Genomic DNA, 26,010 nt, shown 5'->3' with positions numbered 1-26,010 from the left:
TAGTTAAAGCACCTCGGTATGCAATTTCACACGGTCTATATTTTAAAAAGAAATGCATATAACATTTTCTTCACTTCTCCATTCCACTTCCTCTCTTTTTTTCACCCTGACTCTTCCTATTAAATTTTAAATCATATTTTATGACTTAAAATACAACTGGTCGGGCAGGGTTGGCAAAATAAAGGTTCCACAAAACGTACAATCTCAGGCCATAGACAACAGAGGTAGACAGGTTTTACATGCACAGCTGCGATGCTGCTCGGGTTACAGAGACCCCACAGGACACAGGGAACAGAGAGACAGATGTAATCACCATTTTGCAAACACCTCAACAATATAGCCAAATAAATGCCTCCATATGAGTCGTGAAGTAATAGCCATGGGAAAGTTAGTAATAGTTTATTTATTTATTTATTTTTATATTATTTGTTTACATTTTATCAGGTTATACATTGAATTAAAGACATGTCACGTTTCTACAATTTGTGCAATGTAAGAAACCCATTACAATGTATGCATACTTGAAACCGTAACATAAATGTATACAGTAAAAGCATTAATGCAAACCATTTTTTATCAAAACAAAAGAGCCACAGTAAGGTAATTTGGCGGAAATAGCAGTTACATTTTTTATTTCCCATAGTACAGGTTGGTCATTAGATTATTTGCACAGGATGTTTGGGGGAGAGTCTGTGGTCAGAGGAGCCTTCCCGACCAGATATGCTTGGTATATTCCCCAAAGGTTTTTGGGGTGATTTTGGGGGGAAAGTAGCTCACTGTACAAATCTGTAGGCGTATTACAATACACCATATCTCGTGACCACTCCTGTATTGTGGGCGAAGGACCCCGCACCCAACGCATTGCTAACCTACGCTTCGTGGTCAACACTCCCATTTCTAACAATCGTCTGATTCCCTTTTTTTAGTTTCTTAGTAAAGCCCAGTAAAGCAATTAGCGGATCAGGAAGCATTGAGGTCTCAGTGATATCTCTTAGTGTCTGAAATACCTTTTCCCAGTACTTGGCAATAGTTGGGCATAGCCAGGCTGCATGCAGGAAGTCCGCCGGACACACCCCATACCTCTCACACTCAGCTGTTTCACGAAGCCCATATCGAAATAGCCTTTCCAGGGTGTAGTAGACTCTTTGCAAATATTTAAAGTGGATTAATCAGTGCCGGCCATTAAGGGACACACGATGGGTCGCCTCGCAACTATATCTCCAAGTATCATCATCTATATTCAAGCCTAGGCCTCTTTGCCACTCCGGATTGGATTTTGTGTAGAAGTTCCTGAGATAGGCTTGTCCCATCCCATAAAAGCTCGACACTAGTTTGGCAGGTGATTCCGCTTTCAGTATAAGTGTGAGCAGGTTGACCTCAGGGGGTTCCGTCATGTCCTCACCTAGTATCTCACGCAGAGCGGGCCTCACCCTATTGTATTGGAACTGGACCAATGGGGTGACAACCGTGCCTTCCACCGCCATCTCATCCCATGTACAAGCTTTCCCATCCGAGAAGAGGTTGCCTGCTTCAGTTACACCCAGAGACTGCAGTGCCTTGAGCACTGCATGATCTCTACTCAAAGGGAGCCAAGCGCACCATTCCAGCGGGACAAAAGGAGAGTATAGAATATTACAATCCTGCCTTTTAAGCAGGTCGTGCCATGCATGCACCATAGAATTCATGGAATCCAGGATTCCTGTGCGGAAATAATGAGGCCAAAACAAACTAGTGGGAAGGTCAGAAGGGGCGACCGCTACCTTTTCGATGTGCAAATGTGGAGTGTCAAGTGTCTGATGCAGCCAATAAAAAGCATGTGAGCTTTGCGCAACTCAGGGCTATAAGTCCATGTCTGGAGCACCCAGACCTCCAAGATAGTGGGGAAGTGTGAGGACCTTCCATTGCACTCTTGGTTGCGTTCCCGCCCACACCAGTTTAATCAATAGAGAATTAATAGTTGTACAAAAATGTGCCATAAGGATATTTAAAAATAGAAATAGGTACCTCGGCAATATCACCATTTTCATCAACGAGATCCGCCCCAGGAGCGAGATGGGCAATCGTTTCCATCTTTCAACTTCTTCTAATTTAATGACTGCCCTCCCATAATTTTCCCTGAAAACTATCTCTGTGTCAGTGTGGATCTGTATTCCCAGATAGCGGACCAGCTCCCTGGTCCAGGTTAAAGGGAAGCCTAGTGCAAAAGGAGTGGTTGATGGTGTCAGTGGAAAGATTATGGACTTAATCCAGTTAATTTTTAAGCCAGACAGTTCTCCAAATCGTACAACTTCTCTGAGTACTGGGGAAAGGTTGACCTCAGGATTTCTAATGTACAGCAATATGTCATTGGCATATGATGACACTATTAAGTTCTAGTCCGCGAATCGGATCCCACGAAACCCATGGTATTCCCTGAGAGCGAATGCAAGGGGCTCTGCTACTATGGCGAATAACAGAGGTGACATCAGGCATCCCTGCCTAGTACCTCTAGTGATTTTCACTGAAGCGGTAATCATGTCACCTATGCGTATTCTACCAGTATGCTAGTTGTACAGTACTGCGACTAAGTTCAAGAAGACATCGCCCACATAAATGGCCATTCTATCGAATTAAATGCTTTTTCTGCCTCTAAAAATATCGCAGTGGCCTTGACCTCTGGGTTGATATGCTGAAGCGCACCAAAGAATGTAAGCAGGTTGTAGGTTAGGTTTCAACCCAGAACAAACCCTGCCTGTTCGGTGCTGGCCAAGCTAGGAACTAAAGAAACAAGACGGTTGGCTAGTATTTTGGCATTTATTTTAGTGTCTACGTTCAGCAGCTGCAACGGACGGAAAGAGGAGCACTCCTCTGGTGACTTACCGGGCTTGAGTATAGTGACTATTATGGCCTCCCTCATTGATGGGGGGAGTTCCACTGATTCGTAAAGCTCTTCAAACAATCTCATCAAATGTGGAATATGGAGATCCTTACATTCTTTATAGAAGGCCACAGTCAAACCATCCTGCCCCGGGGCACTGCCAGATAGCATATGGCGTAAAGCCGCTTGTATTTCCCAGGCCTCTAGTGGCCTCATCAGGTACTCACAGTGTTCATTAGTGAGCCAGGGTAATTTTATGTGTTCTAAATAGTCCCGGATCGCACTGTAATCAACCTGGGAACGAGAGGGGTAGAGGGAATCATAGTACTGCTTGAATTGGTTAGCTATAGATTCAGGGTCTGCCAGCATCTCACCTTCCTCGGAACGTATTGCAGTGATAGTTGATGCCTCTCTCCTTTTCCTCAGCGGAGCAGCGAGTGTGGCTCCTGGCTGCTCTCCCTCCCCATGACTTCTGGCGACCGCATATTTTCCCATATGTTGAACTTCGCTATAAAAGTCTCCTGATATTCCGCAAGAGTTTTGTGCAGTTTGTCATCTCCCTCCCTCGCCCCACCACAACATTTTGCCATTTCCAACTCAGTTAGGCTTTTTTCTAGGTGATCTAGCCTGTTCCTAATTGCGCGTAGTACCCCGGAATGCTTGGATATAGCTATGCCTCTAATGTATACCGTAAATGTTTCCCAGATCGTGGAGAGCCGCGGTATGGTCCTATATTGTGTGAAAAAAGTCCTCAATCGCCTCGGAATCTCAGCTTTGAAAGCAGTGTCGAGCAGCGAATATGGGGGAAACCTTCAGGTGAAAGGGGCAGGCGGCCTCTGTTGGCTACGCAGGGTCAAGAGTATAGGAGCATTAACTGACAGGGTGCGCGGGTAAACCTTACAATCTCTGACCTCCAGGTACAACTCGCATGACACCAACCAATAATATATTCTTGTGTGCAGGCCATGCGGGGCGGAATAGTGTGTGTATCCCCCTTGCCCCAGGTGTTATGTCCTCCAGACATCCACCAAATCAAAGCCTAATGTTGTGTCTTTGAAATATTTGGCAGAGGCTAAAGTGTGTCCTTCCGGGCCCCTGGATCGATCCAGAGTTGGGTCTAAGACGCAGTTAAAATCACCGCCAACTAACAGTGGGAGTGCTGCATCGACACTCTGGCTGTGAAAATGGATTGGTAGAATTGTGCACAATCGTAATTGGGACCATACACATTAATTATTGGTAAATCTAGACTTTTCCACCTGCACCTGCCTACGAGAGGTTACTTTACCGAACTGAAAGTGGCCCCAGATCCTTGACAGAGTGTGTTCAGTACAACACCCATTGATTTGCATAGCCCTATCAGTGAGTTTTACTGTAGAGATGATACCAGGGGAATTGTTTGTCTTGAGGATGTCTATGAGTTACAATTACAAGAGGTGTGATTGGTGGAAAAAAGAGTTGATGCAGTGTCCACCTTATATTGCAGAATACTACGTTTATTGTCCAAATTAGTAATGCAGATTCCAAGTGACTGTAAGAAATCAATTTGAAGTTCTGATTTATGCAGTTGGCAATTTAACACCTGTATTGCTGCGGCAATTGCTGAATTGATTGAGCTGAAGGCACGGGGCTTTCTACTAAATCACTGATTGAAGCATGATTATTTAAAGGGATATCATCCAAATGTTCAGAAGTGGAAACATAAGTGTTTGAAGTAAAATCTTCCAGTTGTTCAGCGTACGTTTTGTCCACCATGTAGCTGTATGGGGAGTTTAGGTAATTAACTTTTGTTAATGCCAGGTCACCCACGTTCAGTTGGCGTGGAGATGCGGAGATTAAAAAAATAGCAGAGTGGTCTTCACCTTCCAGCCCTCCATGGTTCCCTTGCGCTCACACTTCAACAATTTTTGCATGGGCAGGATGAGTTTGAGGGAAATGTTCTCTAATGGCACTGGTGGAGAGTTTGGATGAACTTGCTCTTGACCTATAATGCTTGGAGAAAAAAAATCAGCTTTCAGAGATGAAGTGTGCTTAACCAGTTTTTTAATCTGTGTTTTTCGGGATGAGGTTGCTAAAGTCTCAGAATATTTCTGTAGCAAGTTGTTCTTTGTGGTCTGTATGTTTTTTGAATCCTTGTTCTGTGAAGTTTAAGTGATTCATGTTGTCTCTTCATTTTTACCTTTATTATTTTTTTTAATGTCAAGTTCATGGAGCAATTTCCAAGGTAAGTGCCAGCGAGATCTATCCAGTGATGTTACCATGAGCCTGTGCCTGAACCAATTAGTGGTCCGTTGTTTTTGAAGTGGGACAGAGGTACTGTAGCGATAACCTCAGCTCCGCTCAAAGAAGTTCTTGAGGAAAACAGACATTGGCCGAAGAGAGGATCAAGAGAATTGCTGTTAGCAAATAATTTGCTGTTAGCTACAGCTGCACAAGAGATTAGGGGGAGGGAGGGGAAACAGTGATGAAACAGCCATAGCAGAAAGTAGTCTCTGGCACCAAGTCAATTATCACTCAAGTATCCAGTCAGTCAGTCACAATACACTTTATTCGATTTTTGTTAAAATCATAAAAGGCAAGAGAAATACATACATTAAAAACATAGCAAAAGTACCCACAAATCATTTTGTTTTTCCAGAGTGTCCGTGAAAGAGTCACTTAATTAATCTCCATAAGATATGAAATAAAGTTACAGTTAAAATATTTGGTTTAGGGCAATACAGTTCTAGGAATTCTTTTATTTCTTCCTCTGTAAGCGGCTGTTAAAAAACTTGCTACACAAAAAGTGACGTGTGCATCCGGTAATCTTTGGAGATAAAGCAAGGCTGGTCTCACTTGTATGAAGCCAAGAGTTTTCAAGAGGGGAATTAGATATTTTCTCCTCTCCGTGTCATAAAATGCACAAAAAAACAGAAAATGGAGTGTGTCCTGATTAGAAAACTGGTCACACTCACACGGTGGTGAATGCTCCGGTTTGCCCCACGTAGGGAAGGTGCCTAGTAAATAGTGGATCAAGTTCATTCTAAATCTGGTTAGCAAAAATCTGTGCAAGGGTTTAGAAACATATTGCAGGTATGGTTCCATCGAGGGGGAAGAGGACAAAACCAAGTGTGCTCTTACTAATGGTTTGTTAACTTCAGACTCCTCTCTCATTAAGCGTGTCCTCCCCTGGAATTCCTTCTTAATCCATGCAATATCTGCTTTCCTGATTATTGACGGTGTTGAATATAAGTCAGGTCTCCCGAGGGCAGTGAATGATGACTTTATGTATCTCAACCAAGGTATGTTCATTGCCCCCTCCCTTGCAGTCACATCTTTAAGAATTGTATGATTTAAAGACAACTCAGTATTTAACCAGGTATTGGCCCAAAAAAGTAAGGGGGCCAATTTCAATCCATCTATAATATAGGGTAGGCCAACTTCCTCATGTATGGAGTAAGTAGGTGTGGAGTTTGGAACCGACAGGATTCTTCTAATAATCTTATTCTCTACCCTCTGCATACTATCCAGGTTGGTATAACCCCACAAAGCTGCACCATATGAGGCTATCGAAATGCATTTACTTTTGTAAACTTTTATCACAGCTTCCATTGGTTTAGCCCCTAGTCTTTTAGTGAAATCCATCAGAGCTGCTGTGGACCGGGCTAAAGAAATATGCTTGGCCTTAATTTGCGGGACCCAGGAGCCCTTCTCGTCAAACAGGACCCCTAAATATGGAAAAACAGGGACCCTGGAGAGAACCTCGCCTTTACAGAAAAAAGTTTTTGTGTGTGATTTATTTTTCTGCGGGCCCACAATCATTGTGTGTGATTTGGTCACATTAATTTTTAAATCTAATTTAGCCATAAAGGAACCAAAAAGCTCCAAAAGGGTCTGTAGACCAATGCCCGTGCGGGCGATGAGAACAGCGTCATCCGCATATAGCAGAGCCGGAATCTGCTTCCCACCTACCCGCGGGACATCAGCGTTGCCTGCTAACAAGGACTTTCCTAGATCATTAATATAAATGGTGAATAAAAGTGGGGCCAAAATACAGCCTTGTCGGACACCCTTATTTGACCTAAAGCTGTCAGAACATCGCCCTTCCCTAGTTACCCGGACCTTCGCAGTAAGTCCTTGATGCAAGCTTGCTATAAGGGCCACCAAGGAGTCCTCGATTCCAAGCTCACGGAGTATAACCCAGAGCTTGGCCCTATTAACCAAGTCGAAAGCCGAGGAGAGGTCCATAAAAGCTAAATATAGTGAACCCTCCCCGGCCACCGTATACTTAGATATCAGGAGATGTAAATTTGAACATTGCTCTAAGGTTCCCCGTTTTTCCCTAAAGCCATATTGAATCTCTGCGAGGCCCCCACAGAGCTCCAGGTTTGATCTCAATTTAGTCAATAGTACTCTGCCCAGAATCTTAAAGGCAGAGTCTATTAAAGAAATTGGACGGTAGCATCCCGGATTCTCCCTATCTCCTTTTTTAAAAATGGGTACTATGACAGATGTATTCCAAGTTTCTGGAAAACATCCATCATTTGTTGCCCTAAAAACATTTGTGAGGACTTTAGACCAGGTTGTTGGGGCATATATAAAAAAGTCTACCGGGACTCCATCTGGTCCCGGAGCCTTATTCTTCGTGGAGTCCATTATAGCTTTATATACCTCCTCCTCGCAGAATTCTACTGCCGCTAGCCCACTGGACAGTCCTATATCGTTTCCATTCACAGAGTCATTACCGCCGTATATGTTGTTAAAATGATCAACCCATTTCTCATCACTGATAATGCAGTCCGAGATTGTGTTAGTCTCCCCAGAAAAGAATTGGTTATTTATAATGTCCCAGAATCTCTTACTATTGCGTAGTATATCCACATCAAGCAAGTCATTCCAGGCATTTTTTTTAATTGTGTTTTTCCTATTTTTAATAGCCAATTTATACTCCCGTCTTAATTTAGAGATTAAGGTTTTATCCCTCGGTTTTGCTTTGAGTGCATTTTTCAGGTCTTTATGGGCTTTAGAACAATTTCTATCAAACCACTTATGAGGCTTGGGCGGCAAATTTGGTTTGGGAACTGTGAGTTCCTTAACTATTTGTGAACAAATAGAATTAAAAGCTAAAACAGTCTCTTTACTAGTGACATTTTGGTCCAGACAAATACACATGGCATCCTCTATCTTTGGACACAGGGAAGCCATGAAGGTTTCCTGAACCACCTTGCCCCACTTAAGCCGTCTGCCCTGGTCACTGGGCACCGTCGATGTGCAAGCCCTAGGAGAACCCAGGTGTTTGCTCCATAAGTCACTCCAGTGAACCTGAGCAGAGACTGGGTTATGGTCACTGTGTGGGGAGGCAATTACCTCATATATCCCCATCTTAGGGGTTAAACCCTGAGAAACGAAAATGAAGTCTATCACAGACCCACTTTCAGACCCTTTATAAGTGGGCAAAGATTCGTCACTACCAGTGCTAGGAGGTTCAAACATATTAAGGCTAGCAAGAAAAAATTCAAGCGCCTCCCCCGCTTTGGTGTGAACAAAGTGCAAATTACCACTTTCAGTCTGACCCTCCAGGTTGCCTAAATTACATTTTAAAACACATTTTTGAATATTAAAATCACCTAAAATTATGAGATCGAAATTAGTGCAAGATTTTTGACTGTAATCGTTAAGAACATTTTCCAAGTGATCCACATGGGCTGTATCTGTCTGTCTAACCCAAGAATTATAAAAATTTGAGACCACTAGGACCCGCCCTGGTGAGATAGTCCACTCTACCATTAAAATGTTTGGGGAGCCAGACTCTAGTTGTTTAAACGTCCCTGCCAGTTTAAGTGAAAAGAGAAGCACTAGTCCACCCTTAGCTCTTCCTGCACTACTTGGGGTTGCAGGTATAGTAAAACTTGTGAACCCGTCCAACCAGAAAGTAGGTGAGGTGTCCCATGTTTCTTGGAGGGCAATTACGTGGTTGTTGGCTATAAAGTCTATCCATGTGGGATCTGTTCTTTTGGCTCTAGTGCCCGCCACATTCCAACTGAGGAACCGACATGGAATGAGTTCCACCTCCCCTAAGGAAGCTAAAGGCGGTGTCTGAGTATGTATTGGTTGTTTGTTAACTACAAGCATAAGATCCTCCGCCCTATCTAATTGGGATTGCACGGCCGAATGTCTTAGCCCCTCTGGTGTTTCAGCTTGGGCACCCTTTTCTGTGATCACCTTAGAGGCCTTACCTATTTGTCAATCCACCCCCTCTAGGCCATTTAAACAGTTAAACCGATTATAAATTGGAAGAAAAGGTGCCGGTCTACCCAAAAGTGGCCAGGGATGAGAAGACTGGTGACGCCCACTACTTCTGACTTTCTCCCATCTATCATGGTTTGGGGGTGGGTGATGTGGGCCTGGCGTAGTAGGGAAGAAAAAGGACACACGGAGGGTATGGATGGTGGATTCCCTTGATATATTCTCCCCTTGGCATATATGCGACACCGTGCCCCTATCCCTGAAGCTGACCAAAATGCAGTCCCCTGTAATGGATTTCCTAGTTCTCCCAACCCATGGAACCCTTCTTACCATTATGATCTCGTTGTTAAGGTGTCTCGGGAGGGGTCTATTTTTATTTAGCCACTTAATAACCCTGGTTTTTAGGGCACAAAAATCCTCTACTTCTCCCTCGTCAAGTGGCGGGACCCCTGCCATAACTACTGTGAGATCATTAGTCTCGGGGGGTAGATTAGGACGACGAGGTCTTGCAGAGGGCATTTTTGGGTGGTCCGGCATGTTATTTTCTATCGTATGAGCCTGAGATACTGATGCAAGGGGGGGGTTAAGCGTATAAAGTAAATTGGTAGCTACAGGATTTGATTTTAGGGATTTTTGGGGGACTACCCCTTTTACAGCCTGAGATAGAACTGGCACTGGGTTATCTACCCTGGGTTTGGACCCTTGCGAGGCGACAGGGGTGGTAATGGGTGCTAAATCGCTTTCCTGTCGGCCACCGCGAGATTTCAGACTTCCCAATGTGGCCTCCAGTATGGTTAGTCTGATCTCGATCTTCTTTACGCTTTCACTAATCGGGAGTAACAGTGACCTTAAGAGAAATTCCAAGTTTCCCAGCGGCACAACAGATAGGGGGACATTGACACTACTAATTCCCGGATCTGTGCTCAAGGCGGGAACTGTAGCTTCCTGAACATTAGATTTAGGGTGTGACGCTACCAGTGGTTTTACTGTGGGTATAGGATGTTTTTGAGATTTGCCAAAATCTAGGTGTAAAGTCTTGGATTTACTACCACCCTGCACTCCCTTTGCCATTCTCCTGCGTTTTTTTGGGGGTGGTCCCGGGATTACTTGTGTGATGGCTACTTTCAGTTTGGGATGTCTATCTTTATGTGCTATGGGCGGTTGTGAAGTTAAATCCGTAATCCCCCTAACGGGACTAGAACTACTAGGTAGAGCTGTGCTTGTTATTTCAACTAGGGAGTTGTTCGTACCCTCCCTTAACAGGAGTGGAATATCCTCATTTCGAGTTATCTCCTCCCTTAATGTCATAGATTGATCTTCCATAGGGGTGTTTTTCAAATTGTCCACTGAACGTCTACGTTCCGCCCTTAACCTTGACAAATTTCCCTCTTTATCCACCTCCCCCACAGCCCGTGAAAAATAGTTTTCAAGAGTCCCACTTTTCACTCCTCCCGGCTTTTGGGGCGTACTCTCCCTTGTCGGTGAGGGCATGATTAAGCTCCGGGAGGGTCAGTCAGGTATGCCTCCCAGAGCGGGTACAAAAAATATATAAAAAACCGGTGAATACCTACACAAAAGGGAGACCAAGAGAGTGGGCCCAGCCCGGCCTACTCCGGCCGATGACGGCCTTGGACGGTCCCGCCCTTGTCCCGGGCTTCTCCCGGGACGCTCCCGCGCGCTCCCGCGCAGCGGTGTCTAAGGTCCAATTTAAGTCTTCCCTAGCAATTGGATGGCTATTAGGGGGCGGGGCGATGAGGGAGAGCGGCCCAGGTGTTGCGGGCGCGAGGTAGGCTGGGACTCTTGGGAAACTGAGTCCAGCCCCTCCTGCTCGCAGCCCTCACAGCCAGCAGCCCCGGATGGAAGGTGAAAGCGCTGCCCCAGCAGAGCTCGTCTGTGCCTCTGGTCGATGCGGGACCCGCGCAGCGGGTTCCGCGAGTCGTGGGTCTTAAACTCCAGCAAGGAAGTCCGCAGGTCCGTTAGGCAGCCAGGTATGATGCAGAGTGGTGTCCCACGAGAAGGAGAAAGTCCGTCCGCTTTCTACTGCCTGTTAGGGGGCGGGGCGATGAGGGAGAGCGGCCCAGGTGTTGCGGGCGCGAGGTAGGCTGGGACTCTTGGGAAACTGAGTCCAGCCCCTCCTGCTAGCAGCCCTCACAGCCAGCAGCCCCGGATGGAAGGTGAAAGCGCTGCCCCAGCAGAGCTCGTCTGTGCCTCTGGTCGATGCGGGACCCGCGCAGCGGGTTCCGCGAGTCGTGGGTCTTAAACTCCAGCAAGGAAGTCCGCAGGTCCGATAGGCAGCCAGGTATGATGCAGAGTGGTGTCCCACGAGAAGGAGAAAGTCCGTCCGCTTTCTACTGCCTGTTAGGGGGCGGGGCGATGAGGGAGAGCGGCCCAGGTGTTGCGGGCGCGAGGTAGGCTGGGACTCTTGGGAAACTGAGTCCAGCCCCTCCTGCTCGCAGCCCTCACAGCCAGCAGCCCCGGATGGAAGGTGAAAGCGCTGCCCCAGCAGAGCTCGTCTGTGCCTCTGGTCGATGCGGGACCCGCGCAGCGGGTTCCGCGAGTCGTGGCTCTTAAACTCCAGCAAGGAAGTCCGCAGGTCCGTTAGGCAGCCAGGTATGATGCAGAGTGGTGTCCCACGAGAAGGAGAAAGTCCGTCCGCTTTCTACTGCCTGTTAGGGGGCGGGGCGATGAGGGAGAGCGGCCCAGGTGTTGCGGGCGCGAGGTAGGCTGGTCTGTATGTTTTTTGAATCCTTGTTCTGTGAAGTTTAAGTGATTCATGTTGTCTCTTCATTTTTACCTTTATTATTTTTTTTAATGTCAAGTTCATGGAGCAATTTCCAAGGTAAGTGCCAGCGAGATCTATCCAGTGATGTTACCATGAGCCTGTGCCTGAACCAATTAGTGGTCCGTTGTTTTTGAAGTGGGACAGAGGTACTGTAGCGATAACCTCAGCTCCGCTCAAAGAAGTTCTTGAGGAAAACAGACATTGGCCGAAGAGAGGATCAAGAGAATTGCTGTTAGCAAATAATTTGCTGTTAGCTACAGCTGCACAAGAGATTAGGGGGAGGGAGGGGAAACAGTGATGAAACAGCCATAGCAGAAAGTAGTCTCTGGCACCAAGTCAATTATCACTCAAGTATCCGTTTTCCCCCCCAACTTTTTAGAATTTTCCTTGAATACAATCTTAATTCATGCATATATCAGTAGACCCTCATCTATGGTACAATGGCCTTTTCCCTATTATATGCTGTATTTATTTTTCTGCATCATGTTGCCATATTGCATCATATATACATATAAATGTGTGTGTGTATGTGTGTGTGTTATCCACCATAAACATAAGGTGGCAAATACTCAAAAATCAAGTTTAAATATTGCTCTTCCATGTTAGGGAAATACCCTGTCACAATGTAAACTCCCAGTGACTGGACCCCCTTGAAAAGACTACCTGTTTCACACTTCTGCAACCAGCTGCTACAATAGACCACAATTCTGAACTATAAGCCTTATCCCTATAACTACCTGGCTACCAGTACCTCCCAAAGCAATTCTTCCATCAATACTATATTTAATTCCCTGGCCCTTTCACCTTACATGATAACCTACCACCTCCAATTATGTGTAGCCAGGCAATGTACATCCACTGTCCTCCACTGCTTTAACTCACCCCTCCATCACCCAGTGCAATGTCACCCCCGCTCGCTCTCTAAACAATATCCAAGGACTAGGCTCATACCTGCTAAGGGGTCTGCTGCTCATTATCTTTTCCTTATGCTGTGTCATATCACTATTCATCATCATCATCAAAGATTAACTTTATTTCGCCGATAGAATAACGGCATAAAAAGTATTCTACAAACATACATTCCGGAGTATTAAAAACATTAGGGAATAAAATGAGACATTTATTAAAGTAAAGAATAGAGTTAAAAGTTAGAGAATATAAAGCAAAGTCAATATAAAAGATTTCATCAATATAAGAACAAGAATTAATCAGACTGACCCATATCTTGCTTATAAGATTCGAACTAGGGAGTTAATCTTCTTCTCTTTATAGCAGCTAGGAAAAACGAGGCCAAACCGAAACATGCCAGAGGATCTGGTAATAGCTGAAAGTAATAAAGTACTGGGCGATATGGTCTAAAATGTAATTGATGCATAAGCGGGAGGATATATCTATTTCTTTCATTCATATACAGATTGCAAAAAAACACAATGTGCAAATCGTTCTGAGGAGAATAACTATCACATGGACATAAAGGAAGTTGCATCAATGGAATAAATTTTGGATGGATAGCCTAGCATGAGCGGGATATATTTTAATCGAAATCTCAATAATATACATCTGCGTTGAAGGTTCGAGACAAATGTCTGATAGGAAATTTAAATATTACTTATGCTAGGGTCTAAATGATATTGTCTCACTGTACTGAGATTACAGTTGAGGTCATATCTCTTTCTATCAAAATAATCTAATAAACAAACCTTGAATTCCTTTTTAGATATTGTCAAACATAACTTCGGATCCTCAAATAAATTACTTAAGCCAATTTACTGAAGATTAATCTCAATGTATTTTTGCCATTTTATTTTATGTACACCAGACAGTCTACCAAGATATGTCTGAGTACCCAAAAGAATTGGTGCAATACGAATTGTATCTGTCATATGAGGAACACTCAGCTCAGGGTGGCAGTTATAAGAGGTACAGGATCATTGGACACATATCAATCTTTTCAAAAAGCTGTCCTCTATGCGCTCCAATTTTGATATAACCCCCAAACTGCTGTCTCATAAGAGCAGTAGATAGTGTTTTAGCCTCATAAATCTTTTTTGTTAATTTTAGTGGCTTTGAACCGAGTTTCTTTACAAATCTAAAAAGCCCTCCATTGCTCTTTTTCCATTATAATTAATCTATTAGTCACCATATTTATTCCTGTATTTTTCCTATTAAAGATAATCCACAGGTAATTAAATGAATCCACAATCTCAAAATATCGCCCTTCAATAGACATTCTGGGATGTGTCAATGGGCTCGTACCTGCCAAAAGCACAAAAAGCATAGAGGTTCAATACGATGGTGGACGGACTCATGTCCGTCTGCCATCGTCCCAGGAAACGGGACCACCCGGCCAAATGGCGGCGGTCCCGCACAGCACATTACAATGCGACCTCCACTGTGGCGGTTGCAAAAGGCATATTTACCATTGCAGCGGGGGTTGCTGGCTGCAATACCCGCCGCAATGGTAAAAATGCAAGTTTTGCATTTGCCTGCACTATGTGGCAGGCACCATGCAGTGCCTGCCACATGGTGCAGGGAAATGTTGGGGGGCACCATAAGTGCCCCCCAAGTGCAAAACCAAGGGCTCCTGGTTGAGGGGGGCCACCAACGGGTTGGCGCAGGATGCAGCATCCTACTCTGGTGGATGGTGCAGGGTGGGTCCGACAGGGAATAGTAACCATTGCTTGTGCCGGACCCGTGGTGGACAGACTTCCCATCCGTCAGCAATCCACCCACCATCCTTATCTGGCAAGAGGTGAATGGCCGCACAATGGCGGTGAATGTGCAATTAGCAGGCTGCCGGTGGCGGATTCACCGCTATCGTAATGAGCCCCTTAGTTTGGTTTATCTTCATGTCCAGATTATTCATAAATTTTACATACTCCTCTATGAGTTTCTGCAGTGTATTACCAGTTTGTGCCAGGAGCACTGCATCGTCTGCTTAGAGGAGTATCGGGACAGGAGAAGATTTAATAAGGGGGACATCTGAGGTAGAGCCCACCAAAGCCGAGTCCACCGCATTGGTATATTAAGAAAATAAAAATGGGGCCAGGACACACCTCTGCCTCACACCATGGGAAATTCTAAAATATCTTGTAGATTCTCCCTTTTTCCTGTAATGAACACGTGCAGTGGCATCGGAGTAAATCTCTCAAATAAAATGTATTAACTGGGTCTCTATTCCCATGACCTCCATTATTAGCCATAACTTAGAATGGGCTACACAGTCAAAAGCGGCCGATAAGTCCATAAAGGCCATATATAAATGGCTGTTCTTAGCCACTGTATACTTAGCAACTATGAGGCTTAGGTTAGGGCACTGATCTACAGTCCCATTTCCTTTTCTATTGGCTGGGAATTATGATGTTCTTTTTAAGGGCCCACTCCTCCATTCTGTTCAAAAGTACCCGCCCCATTATTTTGGCTGTGGTGTCTAATAGAGATATAGGCCTATCGTTTTTCGGGACAGCCTTATCCCCTCTCTTGTAAATCGGTATTATGACAAACTTTTTCCAGGACGCCAAAGCACCTGTTCGGACTATGGTGTTAAAAACATTTGTAAGTAATGGGTCCCACAGATCCTGGTTATCCAAGAAGAAGTCGATCGGGACCCTATCGGGTCCAGGGGCTTCAGATCTTTTGGATTGATTAAGAGCATGTTTTATTTCATCTAATCTAAAAGATAAAGTATCTACGGTATTACAAGCTGGGGAGTCTGCAAGAAGAGCGTTTGCCTCACCTGATATCCCAAAAAGTCCTTCAAACTATTCCCTTACAACACTCCATTACTTTGTTGCAAGGAGCACACTCCTGTAAGTCTCATACATGAAGTCATTATATGGAAAAGCAATTATTCTGTCCCCAAATTCCACCTTGCTGGCTTCTGATATGATACACATTTTGCTATCAAATACAAGCTTTTAATTTGTGATAAACTCCAATAGTCCCAAATAAAAATGTCAATGCCATGCACAATACCCACAATGTGCCACAAATTATGACATACTGCCAGAGGTAGCTCTCATAAAGACACAGATGGCCCAAATAGGTGGACATGGGCCATCACATGCCATGTGTGATCAAAAATTCAAGAGGCAAACACAGTGCTACTCAGTGGAATACTGCCAAAGTGAGCAGCACAGACACCCATGGAAATGTATCCACTACACAGGAGACACATACTTGTATACACAAGCCCAAGTACACACATGCAGACGCTAGCTCATCCAGCAGCAACGAATACTTTTTTATTTATCTGGTTCCTGGGCTCGGTTTAAACCCAGAAACTCTGGAAACTGTGCATCATGTAGGTGTGGCCATCTATGCTTCATGGCAGGTCAGGAGCCTTCCTGAACCCCCACACACACATTCACTCTCTCTCTCTTATTGACAGTGGAACCGTTTGTGCCTCACCTGAATTTCGGCTGCTGGAGCATTTTTCTCCTCCAGTTTCAACATGATCCATGAAAGTTGAGTCTGAGCTAGTACCGAGAGAAGGAAATCCTGTAAGATAAAAGCAATTGTGCCACAGATAGTAAACAAATGTGATCTCAACATTCAACCTTCTATACAAATAACAGAAGTGGTACTCCTAATATTTCAGCTGCCTGTATATCATATAATGCCTTGTTTTTGGTGTGTATGCTCTTCATTTGTCACAGTGTAAGTGCGGAGAAAGCACCTCTAGATGTGATTTTTCAGGAGTGTCTGACATACCATCAGGCCACCACAACACAAATGGAAAATCAACGAATATGCTTTTGCTTTAACTTCCTCTTGACCAATCTCAAGAGCATTTGAACCAAGTGCCCTGTCAATTTTCTTGCTTAAACAGTAAAGCCTAGTAAGAACAATCATCTAGTTACTCTCTCAGCCAATAAAACCAAGACCCATGATTTCCTCTGCCCAACGTTCTTGAATGTCAGACTGCCAGCATTGGAACCACTGACTATCATCACCTTGCCTTTAAAACACGCTGGTTTTAACAGAACCCCCCCTCCGACTTTGAAATTAAGCTCCACATGATGTCTGCTTCCCTCTCTACTATCCAAATTCTGCTTACCTTTTTAGTTCTAGAAAGCTCTGAAGCATTTACTTACCAGTTGCATGCAGGAGACCAACCAACAAATCCTAAATACAATTCAGTACAAAGCCACACTAGTGTCGGTCCCTAGCAAGGGCCATTTCTATTGAAACTAGAAAAATATGTGCAATTTACTCAAGTTTGAACTGGTGCAGAGGGGTGTGGCCAACCACTGAAGACGGTGGTGGCCAGCTAGTGAAACTCCGGAGCCACTTAAACTATTATCCCCCAACATTCACCTATAAATCCTGCACTTGCCTTTGTAGTTCATCCTCGTTGCAGTACCCTTCAATAGCTGAGTGGTGGCAAGGCCTGAGACTGGTGGAAGCCGCTGAGCCACACAGCCCGTGAAGTGAGGCCTGTCGAACTGGCCCAGACTTGGCTGCAGAGATCCGGAGAATGCCCAATTTCAGGACGGTGAAAAGGCGGGCAGCGGTGGCTGCCAGGCTTGGCAAGGGATGGCAAGATGATGTGCTTTCTGCTGCGGGACTACTTGGGCTCAGCCTGCAGGAGAGGTGATGGTAGGGCTGTCTGAATAGGAGCTGGGGCGAAGACCTTGACACATAACCAGCGAACCTCGTGGTCCGGCCGATGAGCAAATTAGGAAGGCCCTGAAAGATTTGTTCCACGCAAGGAGTGGGGCCAGCTGGGTGAGGACTTGGACCTGAACCCACGTGTGCCTGCGGGTCTCATGACTGCTGAGGAGAGGAAAGGCAGAAAATGAGCACCAACAACATGGTGAAAGACAAAAGGTGATATAGATGGCTGCACTCCTGGCCCTACCAGTAAAGAAGACAGTGGTGAAGCCGGTGAGCGAGGAAAAACACTAAAACGGGTCTGAGCTTGCCTGCTTCCGGGAAAGGTTGGGCAGATGGTGCTGCAGAGATGTAATGTGGCCCCCGGAACTTGCTAAGAGTGTTAACACTGGGAGACCCACGAAATAAGTGATGATGGACAATTCATATGGGCCCCTGCCACCCGATTAGGGGTCGGCTTAGAGGGTGGGTGCTCATGATTGGGGCATGCACTGGAACAGTTGATGGTACCCTGTTGTCTGCACAATGGCCCCCACTACAGCCCTCCCACAAATACCTGGCCTACACCACTTGCAGAAGGCGGGTGAAACCCGACAGGCCGTAGGTATGGTAACCCTCCCCTGGGAAGGGCCCTCCCTGGTAGGCGGCAGTGAGTAATACCCATGTGACAACCCCACTAGGGCATTGCCAGAACGGATTTCGAGTGGCTGCGCCCAAGTAAACCCCAACACGCAGCAACCACCAGCAGTGATGATGGACTAACATTGGGGCAATACCACCCATCAGTCCAGCTGTGGACATTGCATATCCGGCCTGCCAGAAAACCCCACAAGTGCACAAAGGCTCAAGGGATCAACTGGTGACACAGAACCTTCACTGACAGACATAATGACTGCCATCAGAGACATAAAAGACAAGCTAGAGCCAAGAACAGACTCAGTAGCAATGGAAATGATGGTACTAAGCGCCAAACTAAAGAAAATGAATGAGAGAGTGATGTAAACCTCTCTACAAGCCCTACAAACAGTAATGGAAGCCTTAAGAGAACAAGTAAACCATCTAATAAAGGAAAGAGCGACCATGGGGGCCAACCTGCAGGACTACAAAGGACACTCAAGGCGCAACAATATACACGTGGTGGGCTCCCTAGAGAGAGCAGAAAGACCAAGTGTGGAACTCTTTATGGAGGACCTAATAACACAGATAATACAACAAAAGGGGCTATCAAAATTCTTCTCTGTGGAGGGGGCATACAGAACCCCAGGACCAGCGCCCCAGGGCTCCACCGAGAACCATCAATGTGCGCATTTTCAACTGCTGGGATTGGGATACGATCCTTCAAGCAGTCCGGCAAGGGGGAGACATAAAATATGAAAACTCAACAATGTACCTCTTTTCAGAGTTCACATACAAAGTACTTCAAATACAACAACGTTTTGAAGGGGTAAAAAAGAAACTACGAGCGAAAGAATTCGAATGCATGATGCTATTGTCCGCCAAGATGAGTAATCACAGAGGAAAAAACTGCCACTTCGGAACGCCTGCACAGGTGTGGGAATGGCTGAAGGGCTGGAGACTGGTAAACTCCCGGTGCAGAGAGAGAGAAGAAACAAATTGTAGTCGGGATGGTGCTGGCTCCTCTGGAACTCCTCAATGAGGATCCAGGGGGAGGGGCCCCAACGAGAGAAAGAACGGAGGCTTGAGACATAACAAGTTCAAGAGTAAGTTCAACCCAAAAGGAGTGAAAGGACAAAGGACAGACAAACTAGTGAGTGAAAACATAACGACAAATAAGAAGGGGTTATTCATGGCAAACGTTTCACAGCTTTGGCCAGGCCACTGACAACTAAGTTCCCAGGTTAGGGCGACAGGCATTCTCTACTGTTGGGGAGGTGGGTAGTTTCTAGCATCCCATGCAGGGGAGTACAGAATGGGTGTTTGGGGAATATTTAGTTACTTCACCTAGTTCTCGTTCACACACGCACAGATATCAAGCAGAGAATGCATTTTGTCCATACCAGGGAGAGAAAAGAAAAAGAAGAAGAAAAGGACAGGAGACGTAGAGAGCGCAGGTGAAGCCAGTGATACTTTGACATATACTTTGACAGTACCTACTGAGGAAGGTACATCAGCTAACGCTTGTGTGGGCCCGAGGATGGGAGGAATTCCTTTAGTCCCTTGTGCTGCAAGTGCAGATCCAACTTTGAACCAGGCAGGATTTACCCCTGTAAGAGGGTTTGCTCAAAGACCACCAAATTCTGACATGTCTATTTGGAGTTCACTTCGGAGTGCTAACCACAGTACTCCAGAAAAGAGATAGTGTCTGATATCCCTGTAGCGCCGAATGGTCTTAGTGCTAAAGAATTAGATGATTGAATTACATTTTTCAATGGGTCCCCATGAGAAGGAGAAAGCTCAAGATTGAGTAAAGAAACAATTCAATCCCCAGTGTGAGATAATGCAGTTGATGTGGTCAAATTAAAGTTAGAACTGGAAGAGATGATACTAGGAAACCTTGATCTATCCCGATTGAATACCTATCAAGAAACAAACTTGTATTTATGCATAAAGATGTTACTAAACGTGCGGGACAAGCCCATGAAAAACTATCTGAATTAGCTCAGAAATACGAGGTCAATTTTAATAGGACCAAGTCTCTTCAAAAGGGATACCGTGTAAGTTTTGATGAGAATAACATAACTAGCATGAGAACATTAGGAATTGAATTGCAGATTTAAAAATTAATCAGTAACATCCGAAAGTGAAGTGAGCTATATAAGTGGGATGGCAGATGGGCAAAGAAGAAAGAACAAAAGAAACCAAGAATATAGCCACCTTCGTCCACACTGGAGGGAGAGGGCACCTCAACTTTTCCATTGAGGCAAGCGTCAGGTGGAGGTTATGTTCATGTGCCTTGGAGAAGGCGTGATCTTGCATCATACACTAATGATTTCCCAAAATAGAGAGCAAAGCCTGTGGAATGGAATAAACAGGTTGAACAATTTGTGAAGATTTCACAAGTCTTATGGGTAGATTTGAATACTTTGTTTGATATCGCTGTAACAAATGATTTGTGGGCGAAATGTAAAGTGACTATAGAGTGGCTGGATAAAGAAAAAGAAAAAAAAGGGAAAGAGAAAGAAAACTATGAATATTGGTTGAAATAAGGAAAATATACCTTACTTAAAAAAGGTTTTTTGACAAGAAATTATTACATATCAGTGGTTCATCTACATTTCTGGTAAGTTAATAAGGATTTTCTAAACCATCAAGAGAACCTAAATAAATAATAACAAGGATTACCAGTAAAACCCGACGGGTAAGCCCAGAAGGTGCACAATATTTATTATCATATGCAAAAAGTGAGGGTTATTATTTTGGTCTTGATAAAGATGGTGTAAACCAGAACGATACCATTGAAACGCTTCGATGCTTATAATTCCTAATCTGTGACGCGGGTTGGTACAACAGATGAAATATTGTTTTTTTAGTTTTTTTTAAATATTTGTATTTACTTTTTTAAAATGCATAAGCATAACAAGCATGTCACATGAATCCATCCTCCATACCCTGCCTCCCTTCCACCCTCCTCCCTACACCCACCATACCCATAATCCCACAAGTAACACTACATATTGATAAAATTATGCCCTACCTGTCTCTATATTGCACAAATCTTTCGGAGATCTCCCCGTATGTAACCTGGATAACAGAGTGGCCCTTCCTCCTCTTTTCACAGTCCCCCATCCAAACCATGGTATCGTCTCCATTTCCCCCACACTCTAGTGAACTTCTTGGGACAACCCCTAGCTTTGTATGTGACCCTCTCCGCTGCCATGTACATGTCCATGCCCCTTCTCCATTCTCTGGCTGAGGAGGTATGGGAGCGCCCCACGCCTGGGCCACGTCCCTCTTAGCTACCACTAAAGCTAGTGCTACAAAAATCAGGAGTGGGCAATTCAGATCCACATCATTTGTTATTCCCAATAGGACCAATTTAAGCTCCACCGGGAGGGCCGTCTCGAGTATCTCACTTAATTCTCTTAGTATCTTAGACCAGTATTCCTGAATGGTTGTATGTCAATACAACGCGGGCTTTTACCCCGCATGCCATTACAACGCGGGGATTACAACGAAAGTCGTTACAACGACTTTCGCTGGAAGGCGCTGGATAGTGGAATAGTTTAATTTTCTATTCCAACTCCAGCCCACGTTGACCGTAGGGTCTGTTTCGTAGGTTTGTGTGTCCAGCCATACGTCCTGGTCGCCCTCTCCCACACCTCCACAGTAACTCGCGTTGCTGAGAGCAGTTTCTCTTTCCCTCTACCCCCGTATATATAGTGCAAACAGGTGCGTTGCGCCATTGTCTCTCTCTCCAGTTTATATGTGGGGTGATCTGCCGGGCGTGGAGCCAATCATTTATCGGTGATAAGTGTTCTGCCCAGTAACAGGCTTCGATATTTGGCAAGGAGATCCCCCCATTATATTGATTCCTCTGCAATGTCTCTAGGGCTATCCTGGATTGTTTTCCCAACCAGAGCAGTGACCGGAGCTTGGCATTTATATCTTTAAAAACCTGTTGGGGGAGGGGGAAATATTGATTTTGTAGGGCATAGAGAAACCGCGGCAGCGTTATCATTTTGAACATTGCGGCGCGGCCTAAAATCGTGAGGGGGAGCGTCTTCCATCTAGCAGCGTTATTAACAAAATTTGTAAGCACTCGCTGAATGTTTCTCTGGTATGAGATTGTTTTATCCCTTGTCACGTATATCCCCAGATATGTAAACCCTTCGCCCGTGACCCGAAGAGCACCGGGCAAGGGGGGCCAAACCTCCCCCTGTCTGGGGCTATACAAAATTGACTTGTGCCAATTTATCATGTATCCTGAATAGGAGCCATAGCGGCCCAGCAGAGTAAATAGCACTGGGATCGTAGTAGCTTGGTGGGTAACATACAGGAGGATGTCATCTGCATAGAGCGATATTTTCTCCTCGGACGTATCCGCCTGCTAGATTTTAAACCCTCTTATCCCTCTTTCCTGTTATATTTCACATGCCACTATCTCTGTAGTAAGGGCGAACAGTAACGGAGATAGGGGACATCCCTGCCGGGTCCTTCTCTGTATGGGGAAGTCCGCTGACAGCACCCCATTAACCTTCACCCTAGTTTTCGGGTCTGTATAGAGAAGGTTCACCCACTTCCTGAACTTGGGACCAAAACCAAACTTGATCAATACTCCCTCCAGGAAGGGCCAATGTACTTTGTCAAACGCTTTTTCTGCGTCCAAAGACAGAAACATGTGGGGATCTTGTCGGTCACGCACCTCCATCAACCAGTTATGGGTTCTTCTCAGATTTAACCTGGACGCCCTGTCTGGCAGGAAGCCTGTCTGATCCAAGTGGACCAGGCCCAGAATTACTCGCCGTAGCCGAAGCGCCAAAATCGTCGCCAGGAGTTTAACCTCTAAGTTCAGGAGAGAAATGGGGCGATATGAAGCGCATTCCTCGGGGGGGTTCACCCTGTTTATAGATAGGAATAATTGTAGCCATACGAAGGTCTGGTGGTAGCATGTCCTCTTGGACCGCCCCCAAGAACAGGGCCAACAGGTGGCCACTAAGTAGATCCGCCGTTTTTTTAAAGAATTCAGTGGGGAAACCGTTTGGACCGGGAGATTTCCCCGGACGGAGTCTAGCTAGGGCCTCTTTGATCTCAGTGATTGTTATCTTCTCTTCAAGGCTCAGCTGATCTTCTTCAGTTAAAATGGTGGTTTCAATGCTGTCCAAGTACAGCAGCACATCTGCTATCGCTCCCATGTCTCTGGCCTTGTAGAAATCCTCGTAATAGTCGGCGAATGCCTGGACTATTTGGACATCGGTCCGCCTAATTTGGCCCTGCCCGTCTGTCACTTGTTTCACGCAGCGTGCATCCTGCTCTCTACGACTCAACCACGCCAGGAGCTTTCCAGACTTATCCCCTACATCATAAAGTCTATGAAGGGTCGCATGAGCCTGTGTTTTAGCTTCATCTGTCACTAGGGCCTTGTACTGTTGCTGTGTATCCACTAGAAGTCTAAGTGTCTGCGCGTCACGTCTACCACATGCCGCCGCTCTAACTCCAAGATACGAGTTTCTAGAGCATGCAGTTCGTCCTGTACTTTCCTTTTTTCCCATGTTATCCTATTCTGGTCTCTGTCTCGCATGATCGTCTTAAAAGCTTCCCATAAAATCACCCCAATTGGACCGATCCTAAATTGTCTGCAAAGTATACCTGCGTACCCGCCCTGAATCCCCGCAGCAAGTCCTTGTTCTGAAGATTCCATGCCGTCAAACACCAGTCCCTGCCCCCTGCCTTGTGTCTCCCCCCAAGTCTCACCAGAAGGGGTGAATGATCCGAGATTCCCCGTGCTTGATACTCTGCCACATCCTCAATGCTAAGAGCATGTCGGGGAAGGAAGACATAATCTAACCTGGAATACACCTTGTGTGCCCCTGAGAAATATGAGTACGTTTTGGCGTCTGGGTGTAGCCACCGCCAGACATCTGTCAGTCCAAGTGTGTCGATGGTCCTCGCTAGGGGGGTCATTATTTGGTCATCAGGCCGATCCCTTGACCTGTCTTGACGGAGAGCACATAACATCATTAAAGTCCCCACCCACCACGTGAAGTGTGTCTGGTGTGTTCAGGAGGATATCAGCTAGACCAACTAGGGTTCTAGCTTGTAGTTTCGGTGGTGTGTATATGGAGATTATCGTGATCTTCTGGCGCCCCCATGTTCCCGTTATCCCCACATACATCCCCTGCAGGTCCGTCCATGTCTGAGTAGCTTCAAAAGGGGGGGATTTCTTAATCAGGATAGCAACCCCTCTGGAGCCTGTCGTGTATCCAGCATGGGCCAAAAACGTATACGACCCCCTCGCAAGGAACCCACACCGCGTACGATGTAGGTGAGTCTCCTGTAGGAAGACTATGTCTGGACCTACCCTCTTCACGAAGGACAGGACCAGCCCCCTTTTTATCTTGTTGCCCAGGCCGTTCACGTTCCAGGTAAGGATTTTGACATAGCCACTTACTTGCACAACCGTCTGGGGGCTACCCACCGCTGTAGGAGACATCATTCATGAAATGCTTATGTGATCAGATGAAATATTGTTAATCCATTGTGTTCCAGCCCCAATTAGTCTCTGTTACAGCTATGTCATTTTTATGATGAAGTGTATTGTCTTGCTGATACTCTCTTCCTTCCTTCCTGTCCTCTATCTTTTCCTATTCTGAAATTTGTTGTAACCTTTTGTACCTTATATATTTTTAATGTAACAATGACGTGGTGCAATTATTGATGAATGTATTTTAAAATCAATGTTATAAACTGATAGTTTTTTTTTTATATGTGTTGTAGTACAAGACATAAAAATAATTCTTTTTTTTTACACATATGGGGCCAGATGTAGGTAATTCTTATTTACCACTTCTTAAATACCGAATTTTACCGATTCGGTATTTAAGAAGTGGTAAATATGAAGGGGGGAGATGTAGGTATTTCAGAATCTGTAAATACCGAATCGTTAAGATTCGGTATTTACCGATTCTGTAAATACCGAATCGGTATTGCCCATTGATTCCTATGGGCTTTGAAGCCCATAGGAATCAATGGGAAATACCGATTCTGTAATTACAGAATCGGTAAAATTACCGAATTTGCAAGGGTGACAGGGTGTCAATTTGACACCCTGTTGCACCCCTGTTCCTGGCTTGTGTGCCATGTGACACACAGACATGCCCTTAGGGCATGTCTGTGTGCCACATGCCACAGGTGTACATGCACAGATGTGCATGTACACTGGAATTCGTTATTTACCATGGAATAGTATTCCATGGTAAATAACGAATTCTAAAGGCCCTGTAGCACTGTTTAAAGTGCTACCTACATAAGAAAATACAGATTCGGTAATTTTACCGATCGGTAATTTTACCGAATCTGTAAAATTACCGATTCGGTAAAATTACCGAATCTGTATGTTTTTCAAAGCCCTACATACCAATGTCCAAATACCGGTCGGAAACGGCCGAAAATCGGTATTTTCGGCCGTTTCCGACCGGTATTTAGACACCTACATCTGGCCCCAAGTGTCTTTTACAAATAGATAAGTGTATTGCGAAGTGGCACACTATATCTAAATGAGTATACACATTGATATACTCTCTTTGTCTATTGAAGTGTGTATTGGTGCATGAATGAATGTTTTATGGAAGTAAGTAAAATGTGATTGTAATGATGCAATGGTAAGTGGTCTGCCAAAGGAAAAATATATTTTCTTAGCAAATCATGGAACAACCTTCCTCTTCACCCCAGGACCTCCACATCACTCCTGCAATTTATTATAGGGCTCAAGACCTGGCTGTTTCGAATGAATAGATCACCACGAAGCAAGCAGCTACTTCAGCGCCTTGAGGTCCTCACGGGTGATTTGCGGCGCTTTACAAATCCTTGATTGATTTATTGATAGAATTAAAGGACAGTCAGTGTAGAGATT

General features: G+C 45.1%; 1 protein-coding gene across 2 annotated transcripts in view; it reads right to left on the bottom strand.

The window, feature by feature from the left end:
• The window catches only part of LOC144818739 (uncharacterized), a 253,078-nt gene that overhangs the window by 17,781 nt on the left and 209,287 nt on the right, over nucleotides 1-26,010 (bottom strand). Inside the window, exon 3 of one of the 2 annotated variants that reach the window (XM_078676438.1) lies at nucleotides 16,275-16,364. The exons of the other annotated variant lie outside the window; for it this stretch is intronic. Coding sequence (XP_078532564.1) covers nucleotides 16,275-16,364 — 90 coding nt within the window. The remainder of the gene's footprint in view (nucleotides 1-16,274; nucleotides 16,365-26,010) is intronic. 2 annotated transcript variants of the gene reach the window in all.

This window comes from Lissotriton helveticus, chromosome 2_1 (assembly GCF_964261635.1).
Source record: "Lissotriton helveticus chromosome 2_1, aLisHel1.1, whole genome shotgun sequence".
Classification (NCBI taxonomy): domain Eukaryota; kingdom Metazoa; phylum Chordata; class Amphibia; order Caudata; family Salamandridae; genus Lissotriton; species Lissotriton helveticus.
Note: the sequence above shows the minus strand (reverse complement) of the source record. Positions and strands in the feature narration are given on the sequence as shown.